This window comes from Staurois parvus, unplaced genomic scaffold (genome assembly GCF_062004578.1).
Source record: "Staurois parvus isolate SC_StPar_1 unplaced genomic scaffold, SC_StPar_1.0 ptg000682l, whole genome shotgun sequence".
NCBI classification, from domain to species: Eukaryota; Metazoa; Chordata; class Amphibia; order Anura; family Ranidae; genus Staurois; species Staurois parvus.
The window spans coordinates 4,116,570-4,128,044 of NW_028318478.1; the positions used below are offsets into that span (position 1 = coordinate 4,116,570).

At 39.4% G+C, this 11,475-nt stretch overlaps 1 protein-coding gene across 1 annotated transcript in view; it reads left to right on the plus strand.

The window, feature by feature from the left end:
• Nucleotides 1-8,384, plus strand: part of LOC149447558 (dual oxidase 1-like) — a 219,885-nt gene extending 211,501 nt beyond the window's left edge. Inside the window, exons 32-33 of the mRNA XM_089652420.1 lie at nt 3,832-3,960; nt 7,806-8,384. Of these exons, the coding sequence (XP_089508546.1) occupies nt 3,832-3,960; nt 7,806-7,928 (252 nt within the window). The 3' untranslated portion in view covers nt 7,929-8,384. The remainder of the gene's footprint in view (nt 1-3,831; nt 3,961-7,805) is intronic.
• Nucleotides 8,385-11,475: the final 3,091 nt, after the last annotated feature.

The following is an 11,475-nucleotide window of genomic DNA, read 5'->3' on the forward strand; positions in this document are numbered from 1 at the left end:
TCAGAACTAGACAACCGCGCTGTAGCCATCTTTTGGCTATAGCATGGTAGCGAAAAGGTTAATATAGTCACGACATTCTGTCATTTAGTCACATAGTCAAAGGGCTAAACCAGTTTATAAGATTGCAGTCTTATCTGGTAGCTTAACAGAATATTTTCATGACCAGAACCAAGTTCATGTTTTTGTATATTGACCATTGTTGTAAACCACTTAGGAACTAGAGCAATTTTTAAATTTTCATGGGCTTGTTGATTTGGTAACACATTCGTCTTTACTTAAAATGCACCCGCTGTCAGTGCTGTATAAACTGTATGTACCGTGTATGTAGCATCAGCTACTTGCAGTATATAGCACTGTGTTCTGGCAGCGGGACAGTAACTTCTGCCGTGTTCCTAGAATAAAATTGAGTCAGGCTGAGTGCTGCTTAACCATTCACAGGAGACTTTGTATATTTATGAATAAATAAAAAAACTGTCACTGATTGGCTGATGCAGAGAGACAGACAAAATTATTTAAAGTCATAGCTTGGAGCTAGTCTTTCATATAATGATATTATATAATGAGGTAATACATATATCTATTTTTCAGAACAACAAGGCTTTTTTTTATATGCACTCTATAGACAAATGGTTTCACAAAACAAAAAAATAACTATTCTGCTTTGTTGGTTTTAAAACAATTACTGTACTTAAAAAGTATATATTTTGTTGTCCCTAAAATGTTCCTATATTGCACTATAATTTGGAGCATTTGTAATTATACTATTTAGATTTAACTAAAGGTTAATCAAGGGGTTATATAGGAACACATTTTATAAAACAGCAAAATTTCAACAAGGCCCTCATTAAATAGGAATAAAATTGAAAGCTTTCATATTCTCAAATTGTTACCATTTTGGTCAAATAGATTGGGGTAAAAAGGAAAAGCAAAATTATGGTGTTTTTAAGGAAGGATTTTAAATAGTTCCAGAGAGTTATAGAAGCTTCTTAAGCTGAAAAATTATTTTTTTTTACAAGCAGATTCCCTTTCCTTTATTTAGATAAATACATCAGGTTGGATGCCGAAAGATCTGAAAGCTCCATAGATTTGTCCATTCAGATTGACACAGAATTTATGTTTATGCAAGTGGAGGAAAGATAAGGAGCACTTCTAGAAACCTCCTTTAATGGCTTATCTCAGCAATCAAATGTAAAAAAAACCCTTTTCTAAAAGTGCAGCACTGCTCCCTTAAGGAAAAACAAAAAAATAATAAATATGCAAAACTGTGATACTCTGTGAAACACGGCACACTCTACAAGTAAAATGTATTACGAAGTTCGTGAATAAACTGAAGTGCAAAAAGTACTTTTTTTAGAAAAACATCCACTCTTCCAAAGTAAAAACCACTTGTGCTTGAATGTAGTTTCTATTTCCATGGTGAAATATAGGAACATACCACCATGTGCACTTCCACTCTTTTGGTCTGGGACTCTGCATATATGACCTACCTATATATTAAACAGGTTGTTAACACTTTACACTTTTAAAAGAAATGACCCATCTCAAAGATGCACAGGTGTAGCAGATAGCACTCAGGGAACCCTTTATTTCTGGCCTGAACTTAGAGAGAAACAAAAACCATACATAATGTAAAATCCTTAAACGTGTTAACCACTCCAGAGGATTTACCCCCCTTCCTGACCAGGCCACTTTTTGAGTTACGGAGCTGCATTACTTTAACTGACAATTGCGCAGTCATGCAACACTGCACCCACATTAAATTGACATCCTTTTTTTGCCACAAATTGAACGTTCTTTTGTTGGTATTTGATCACCTGTGCGTTTTTAATTTTTTGTGCTATAAAATAAAAAACAACAATTGAGAAAAAAACACTATTTTTTAAATTTTTGCTATTAAACATGTCCAGTAAAAAAAATTAAAAAATCAAATTTAATCATAAATGTAGGCCAAAATGGAATTTTTTTTCTACTAATAATGGCCACGATCAGTGACTTATAGCGGGACTGTGGCAGGCATTCTGACACAGAGAAACTGACTTGGTGTCACTGACATCGCCAGTGACACCAATACAGTGATCAGTGCTAAAAAAAAGCACTGACACTGTACTAATGGCACTGGGCAGGATGGGGTTAACATGAGGGGCGATTAAAGGGTTAACTGTGTGCAGAGAGTGTTTTACCAGGGGGTGGTGTGTTGGTGCTTCACTGTTAGCACCCGGCTCTGGATAGCTGTGCTGTGCACAGCCATCCAGAGCAGTGTGCCCAAGCCGACAGGGAGGAGGACTGTTAGTAAACAAAGTAGCCCTCCTCCCCGTTGGAGATCCTCGGCGATCACCAAGCGCTGGCGGGTAATCACTGTCTGGGACTGGGTGATTGACAGCCGCGGCTGTGAATGGCGGCGCGGGTAGGGCACGTATGCGGCTCGTGTGCGCCCCCTACCCAGGTATGCAAAAACACATATATATATATATATATATATATACACATGATTTTATGCACCCCTGCTGGCCTGTAGCAGTATATTTGCTATTGGGTGGCGGGAAAGCGGTTAAAGCCAGGCATAAAAATTACACTTACAGAATAGAAGTGATCCAACCATGCCACTGAGTACCATTGTATGACGTGCTTTTTGAATTGCATGTTGTCAGGCTCCACCCTATGCGTTACGTCCCATGGACTTCATCAGGGGAATCTTATCTCAACAATTGTTTACGAAATTTCAACCTGTCAGTTTTATTCTGAGAACTGCCAGGCAGGGGTGTCTGGTTGGGTAGGGCAAAAAAACTTGATTGTTGCCCAATCTGACTGTAGCCACATGGATCTGTTGAAAATCATCTTATGTCTCTAGGTACCTTTACATGACTTGTTTAGATGTGTTTAGAACATATGCTATAGTCTGAGATAAGTGATATAGAAGAGAAAAAGATGTGTTCCTTTACACTGTACAGAATACAGTGTGCATACTTGAATGGTAAAGTGAAGAGAAGTGGGATACATGACCTCATAAACCCAGGAGTATGAATATCCTCTGCAACCCCTTTAGTTACACCCTAGGTTCTCCTTTATTTTTGTTGGTTTCTTAATTTTATGCAAACTGTGGTTACTGTAGACCTGTCTGTGTGATTCAGCCTGCAGCAATAACTGACTGAATCACTGAAAAGAATACAGCCGAAAGTTCCTCTTGAGGTTTGACCACCATAGACATAGAGCCCAGATCTTACCAAAATTATTTTTGAGGGGGTTTTGGTTAGAGTAGGGAAGGATTAGAAACTCTGTTTTTATTGCCATCTGCGTCCCTGTCGAGGAGATTGCACCTTAGTTCCTGTTTTGGTGAGCATACAGAAACTGAGGAGATCTTACCAATGGAGAAACAGACTGCAATGACAGACAAACCTGGAAAGACATCCATGCCCATCCCTAGTCCAATTATAAAATGTGTATCACTTTCTGTGCCTATTTGAAGAAATTTTGTCTCGGTGAACACACAGAAGTGAGAGAAAATCTCCCTAATAGTTACAGAAATGGTGATAAAACCTGACAGGGATTCAAATTATTCCAGACTGTGTCTAAAAATAAGTAAAGGTCTTGGCCTGTAAAGCTGGTCCCCATTTACCTTATGGACTACTAGAGAAGTAGGGTTGTTCTTGGATATGGAATATATTGAATAGTACAGAGTTTCTAATATATATATATATATATATATATATATATATATATATATATACTGTATACATATAATTTTTTTTACATCTTTTTTCATTAACTGCAACTCCTGCAGCAAATGATTCCATTCAAAATATTCTTTAGTAACCCTTGATTGTTCTGTTTTAGTACATATGTGAGCGTCATTTCCAGAGAGTCTTAAATCGCAGCCTATTTACTGGTTTACGATCTATCACCCATTTTGGAAGGCCGCAGTTTGTGCCATTTTTCATTTCTCTGCAGGAAGTTCATCCAGAGGTAAGTGATTTTACTGTGCATTTGCTGAGATGAAATTCAAATGTATTTTATGTTTAATTTGTGTATAGCCATCATCAGTCCCATTACCATAATTTGCTGGTTTACTCTGACACATTATTATAATCTAGCAAAGCTAATAAACCTCCAGAACTAATTATTGAGTTATCACAATATTCAGTAATTTGATAAACATAATGTGATTCTAAAGCATTGCTACACAAAGGCTTGTCTTGTTGTGTTGCTGACTACAAGAAAACTAAAAGCTTTCCCATGTAATTAACTGCTTGTCACTAACCATTTTCTGAACAGTCTATTTGTGAGTGACCCTTGTCATAGCATACAAAGTTGCTTTTACAGTCTCTTAGTGCATTTTCTCCATTCTTGCCAAGCTAGTACATAGAGCCTCAGTGAATGATGTTGTCAGTGTTTCAATGCATGTGCTGCTGATATAAGCATGTAAAAGGAATTTAAACAACAAATTCATACAGTGACTCTAATTTACTGGGTAATTTTAGCAAGCTTAGTGAATGTGGGGAAAATTCATTTTGCAAAAAATACCCAATCTCATTTCATAAAAATAAAAAAATGTTAGTTGCTAGCACACAGGCCTGGACTGGGACAAAAAGTAGGCCTGGACATTTTAGACTGAGCAGCCCGTTTTTGTTTTTTTTTTAAACAAATTACAAATAATGACAATGACTGGTTTCGCCATGTCTTTTAGTTATGTTTAGCCGGCTTCAATCACTTATGACTGGACTGGACTGGACTGAAAGACCAGCAACAGCCTGGTCAGGTAAACCCTACTGTCAGCTTGTCCCCTTCCAGTCCGGGCCAATTGTGGCAATCCTCTCCTATTTGTCAAAAACATTATTTTTTCGCTATAAAACAACTCAGAACCCCTAAACATTATATATATTTTTTATGTAAAATATCTGTGCAACAGTTTTTCAAACGCAAATGTTTTTGAAAAAATACACTTAGATGATTGCACAAAAGCACAATATAATACCCAACTGTTTTGGTGAAATCTAAAAGATCATTTTACGCTGAGTAAACCGATAACAAACATGTCAAACTTTACAATTGCATGCGCCCGTAGAACAGTGCCAAATTATGTTACATAAAAATCTAAAAAAAAAATAAAAAAAAGTTATACGCCAGGAGGTCCGGTGCTAACATTTTTGCTCTCACTCTGACATTTGTGGCGATACCTCACATGTGTGTTGCGTTCGCCATTTACATATGCCTGTGGGACCTACATGTGTGTTTGCATTTGCATGTGAGCAGGGGGGAATGGGGGTGCTTTCATTTAAACATTTTTAATTATTTCTTTATTAATAAAACATGTTTTAACACTGTACCTCTAAGTTTTTATAATCAACTGTATTGCTATTACAAGGGATGAACAACAGGTCACTTTATCTGGGATCTGTGGTGTCTGCAACTGCAGTGACACCAATACCAACATGCGGTGATGGGGTCTCATCGCTAGCTCCTCCCCTTCACAGTTATCTGACCTCTAGTCTCCTCCCCCCAGCCCCGACGGCCATGCAGTAAATCGAATGAATGGCCAGGCAGGTGGTTATCTGCAGAGAGCCCGGGTGAGCAGTGTTGGCCCAGGAAGCAGCCCAGCTGCCTTGAACATATGGCCCCACCCCACCGGGCAGATGCTCAGTGTGCCCGATTGGCCAGTCCAGGCCTGTTAGCACATGATTGGATTATAAAAAAGTTAACACCGCTTCTCAACACTTACTTAGCTAAGTGAAAATGCAAATGAGTGATCATGGTCTACTCCTTTAGTAAATCCGGGGAAATGCCACAATGTAATACACAAGGGATATGTATAAACTACTAAACAAAGAAAAAAGGAATTCTTTATGAATATTTTTAAATAAAATATACCTACAGCAAGGGTGATATGTTAGTAAGAGGCAGCACAAGTGGACTAAATCACCCTTTGAATTTTAAAAGCTTTGGCTGTTATTCCTGTATACTCCTTATGGACTAGAGCAAATTTTACATTTCTGCTATGGGCCTGTTTATTTGGTGATAATTTTGCCAATGCTTAACCCCTTCCTGCCAAGCGTATGCAGATATACGGTCTCACTGAAGTGGACCTTTATCCATGAGGCTGAATATCTGTGTACCTGTCTTTGTGTTAGGAGCGTGTCGCACAATGTGTTTCCAGCACAGGGACCAGGCTTTCACCGGTAGCCCCAGGTGCCATACTAATGATTGGGACCTGAGATTCCTGGTTATGGGTCACCTCATTGCTGTGATAACTTCTGATTGGCTATCACAGTGATCAGTCTCTGTGTAGCCCACCCATGTGTTTACTTCTTCTTCTTCTGAATGGAGAGTAAGATACACTGTATCTTTTTCTCTTTGCAGGTGATGAGGACATACATAAACAAAAGTGTGTAAAAAAATATTAATAAAAAAAGAGAAAAATAGCTTGATCTAGGTCAGTGCCAGGGTTAGTATTAGGGTCAAGTCAGGGAAGGGTCAAAAGTCAGGGTAAGTATATTTTGGGTAGGATTTTTTTTTTTAATTAATTTTTTTAATTAACGTTGGTGTCAGTTACTGTCAGTGTGTTTTGGGTAGGATAAAAAAAAACAAAATGTGAACCATTTTTTTCTGGGCCCTACTATGGGTACATCCAAAAAACTAACATACACACATGTGGTATTGCTGTGATTGTCAGGAGCAGGAGAATTTATTATGGGTTGTTCTTTGATGGTAAATTATGGTAATAACAAGAAATATACAACTACATTCAAAACAATGATTTTTTTTTTTACAATTTTGGGCTGCTTATCCTTTGATCATACAAAAAAAAAATTAGGAGATATTCATTGCCATTTACGGTATAATCCACTAGGATACACAAAGTATGTATGATGATATTTACAGTTTTATGAACACATGTTAAAGTTGCAAAATTGTGTTCAGACATTAACATTTGTTTTACCCTCCATCACTAAGGGGTTAAAATAAAAAAGCTATGTGTATATTACTTTTTTTGGGTGGGACAAACAAGGCTTTCTTTTAAAAGTATTTCACAAGCTGACATAGACCCCAATATAAGAAAGTAGTGGATTATTTAGTCAATGAGCATAGATCCACAAGTAACATTTTGGGGGAGACTTTAAACAAATCAGCAAAATGGATTGAAGATAATATAAAAAGCAATAAAAAGGTAGTGCTTAAGGGTGAAATGTGGTTGTTTTACTCCTGATTTAAACTTCTCTTATTTTATTTTTACGCAAAATTATTGTTCTAGGTGCAAAAGAGTACACAGCATAGCTTGATTCTCTAGACCTTCACTTTATTGTAACTTGTACTTAAATAGGAAACTGCTATATCTCTAGATCCACATTGATCATACCACTGACATTGCTTTGTTAAATAACAAAGGGTTACTGTAAAGGTTAGGTTTGGGTTAGCATTAGGATTAGTGTCAGGATTAAGATTAGTGCTAGGGTTAGTGTTAGGTTTATGGTTGTCTTTGTCTACCAACAAACCACTGATATGACAGTTTTGTAAAACAGTAAAGCCATATCATTGTTTCAAGCTAATTTCAACAAAAAAGGTAATATGGCATAAATTTAGGCTGATTTTGACACAATTTCAGCAAAATTCAGCAACGGACAATTTGTAATTTCAATGTAAAACTAAGTTTATTAAAATTGCCTATTTAGCCCTAGCCATCATGTGTTTCAGCTATCACTCCTCAAAAGCAGAACACAATAAATGACTTGCAAATGTACTAAACATTTAGTTTTTGTGGAGATCTTTCTATTCATGGTGGTGTGTTTGTTAATGCTAATCATTATTTTCCTCAGGTTAAAAAAGTGGGAGTTTTCAGTTGCGGGCCTCCAGGAATGACCAAAAATGTAGAAAAGGCTTGCCAGATCCTGAACAGGAGGGACCAGACCCAATTCACTCACCATTTTGAAAATTTTTAGGTAGATTATCAATAATGACAGATTCCAGAAACATTTGAATTGCATCCTTTTTTATCCAATTCTGTTTTCAATCTCCTTCACTGAAATCAGTTATACCAGAGAACTAGTTCAGATGATATTTTCCTCTAGATATTTATATCATTAAATCTGTGTACTTTCACATGATTCATTAGGTAACTGATTGTTAGACAAGTAGCATTGTACATTTGTATTATACTTTATGTTTATCTTATGCTAGATTTTTAAAACATTTTTATATAGTGTAACAGTTGCCTAAAGAGAAGTGAAAATGATAAGAACAAAAACAGAAACAAACAAAAAAAAAAAGCTAGTGAGAAACAAATTTTGTAATATTTTCACATGTAATATTTTCATTAAAATTAACAGAAAAATCTGCTTTGTAGATAAAAAAAAAATTGAAGTAGTAAGCTTCCACAATTAAATTGTTTTTGCTTATTTTGTCTTTTTTATGTTTTTTAATAATGTGTTGGATTTTTTTTTTAATTATGTTCAAATCGAAGATTTTCATTTCAAACTTTTCCAAACTGAAAGCGATACTAAAGGCTTAATTTTTTTCTCTAAAAATAACAAACATGTCTATACTTACCTGATGTGTGCAGTGGTTTTGCACAGAGCAGCCTGGATCCTCCTCTTCTCAGATCCCTCGCAGACTCTTCTGACCCCTTCTTCCTGTTGGGTGCCCCCCACAGCAACTTATGGCGGCACCCACTGCTCCATGTGCCCATTCACACAGCTCGGCCCTGCCCCCTGTCTCTCCTCATTGGCTTACTGGCTGTGAATGCCAATGGCTCCCACTACTGTCTCAGCCAATGAGGAGAGGGACTCCTGGGATAGCCGATACTCCAGTGCATATCACTGGATCGAGAGGGGGCTTAGGACAGTATTAGGGGGTACTGGTTAACAGAGAAGGTTTTTTACCTTCATGCATGGAAGGCATGAAGTTAAAACCTTGAGCCTTTACAGGCACTTGAATAAATATTTAGTGGTGATGTAGTGAATTGCAACCAACAAATAGGCATTATGCAAACTTCTCTTGAGGATTTTGTGTTATACAATTCTAGTCATTAAAATTATTTTTAATTTATACATGTCTGCATATTAGTGCACTATACACTTTACCTAAGGACTTATATTTTATGCACACTTTTATGAAGCTCATTGCTTCATTCCAAGAAACACAGAAAACGCTTCCATTGGTTTTTGAAACATCTTGTTTTAATTACTCCATGCTGATCTATGAGCATGTTTAAGAAACATGGTAGAACTACTATGGGGGCATGGGTAATAATCCTTAAAAGACTGGATGGTGCAGTATGTGTCATTCCTTTTTTCTCTGTAGCCCTGGCCAACACTATACCCCCAGTGTTGTTCTTCCTCAAGGTATTCCTTTTCCCTAGGTGCATTACTTTACAATTAGAAACATTGAACTGCAGTTTACATTTTCTTGACCAATCTTCCAGCAATGCCAAACCATGTTCCATGTTACAGACATCTCCAGGTATTTCAACCCTATTACACACCTTTGTATGTCACTCACATATAGATTAAATAGAACAGGACCTAGTACAGAGCCTTGTGGTACACCACTAGTGACTAGTCTCTGTTCTGAGTGAACCCCGTTTACAACCACACTTTGGTATCAATCCTTTAGCCAACTGCATACCCACTGAACCAACTAAGGTTTAGGTCCTAGCTTGTACAACTTTTGAATTAGATCATTATGTGGAAATGTATCAAATGCCTTGCTGAAATCAAGATATGCTATGTCCACAGCACCACCCTGGTCCAAAACATTGGTAATATAGTCAAAAAGATCAATCAGACTAGTCTGACATGATTATTATTATTATACAGTATTTATAAAGTGCCAACAGTTCGCTCAGCGCTGTACATTACAATGAGAGACAATACATGCGACAGTACAAAACAATACAATGTGATACACGAGGGGTGCGAGGGCCCTGCTCTTTTGAGCTTACAAGCAAGGTGGGAGGGGATATTGGTACAGGAGGAAATGGCTATGGGGGATGGAGTGGTAGGAAGAGTGGAGGAGGTCGGCAATTAGCAGGGGGTGGGGTAGCCTTCCTTGAAGAGGTGGGTTTTCAGGGTGCACCTAAAGGAGAGGAGAGTAGGTGATAGTCTGATGGATTGGGGTAGGGAGTTCCAGAGGATGGGTGACGCTCTGGAGAAGTCCTGGAGGCGGGCATGGGAGGAGGAGACCAGGGAACTAGGGAGAAGGAGGTCTTATGAGGAGCGGAGAGTGCATGTTGGGTGGTATTTGGATATTAGAACGGTGATGTAGTTTGGGGCAGTGTGATGGATAGCTTGTACGTCAGTGTTAGCAGTTTGAATTTGATCCGTTGCACAACTGGAAGCCAGTGGAGGGATTGGCAGAGGGGGGTGGCGGGAACGGAGCAGTTGGTGAGGTGGATGAGTCTGGCTGCCGTATTCAGGATCGACTGAAGCGGGGATAGCCAGCGGCGAGGCAGGTCAGTGAGGAGGGAGTTGCAGTAATCAAGTCGTGATATGATGAGGGAGTGGATGAGCTGTTTAGTGGTTTCCGGGGTTAGGAACGTGCGGATTTTGGTGATGTTGCGGAAGTGGAGTCTGCAAGAGTTTGTTAGTGATTGGACTTGGGGCTGGAAGGATAGATTGGAGTCAAGTATGACACCAAGTACTCTGGCTTGTGGGGCGGGCCTGATGGTGGCATTGTTGGACGTGATGGAAAAGTCGATGGTGGGTGGTGTGCGGGCTGGGGGGAAGATGAGGAGCTCGGTTTTGGAGAGGTTCAGTTTAAGGAAGTGGAGCAACATCCAGTCTGATATATCGTTCAGTAGGCTTGTGATTCGGGCGGAGACTGAGGGGGTGAGGCGAGGGGTCGAGAGATAGATTTGCGTGTCGTCGGCATAGAGGTGATAGTTGCAGCCATGAGAGTGTATGAGTTGGCCAAGGGAGGAGGTGTAGATGAAGAAGAGAAGGGGCCCGAGGACAGAGCTTTGAGGGACCCCAACAGAGAGGGGGAGTGAGGGGGAGGTGGTAACGTTATAGGTAAAGCTAAAGGAGCATTGTGATAGGTAGGACGAGAGCCAGGAGAGAGCGGAATCTCTGAAGCCAAGGGAGTGTAGCTTTTTGAGGAGGAGGGGGTGGTCGACTGTGTCGAAGGCTGTGGAGAGGTCGAGGAGTAGGAGCACTGAGTAGTGGCCATTAGCTTTGGCGGTTAGCAGGTCGTTGGATAGTTTGAGTAAGGAAGTTTCGGTGGAGTGTAGGGGGCAGAAGCCGGACTGTAGGGGATCGAGGAGGTTGTTGTGGTTGAGGTGGGAGCTTAGGTGATTGTAGACTAAGCGCTCGAGGAGTTTGGATGTAAATGGCAGCATCGAGATGGGTCTAAGGTTGTTCGGGTCATTGGGGTCCAGGGAGGGCTTTTTAAGAATAGGGGTGATGTGCGCGTGCTTCAGAGGGGAGGGGAATGCGCCGGAAGAGAGGGTGAGATTAAAGATGTGGGTGAGGGAGCGTAAGATGGAGGAGG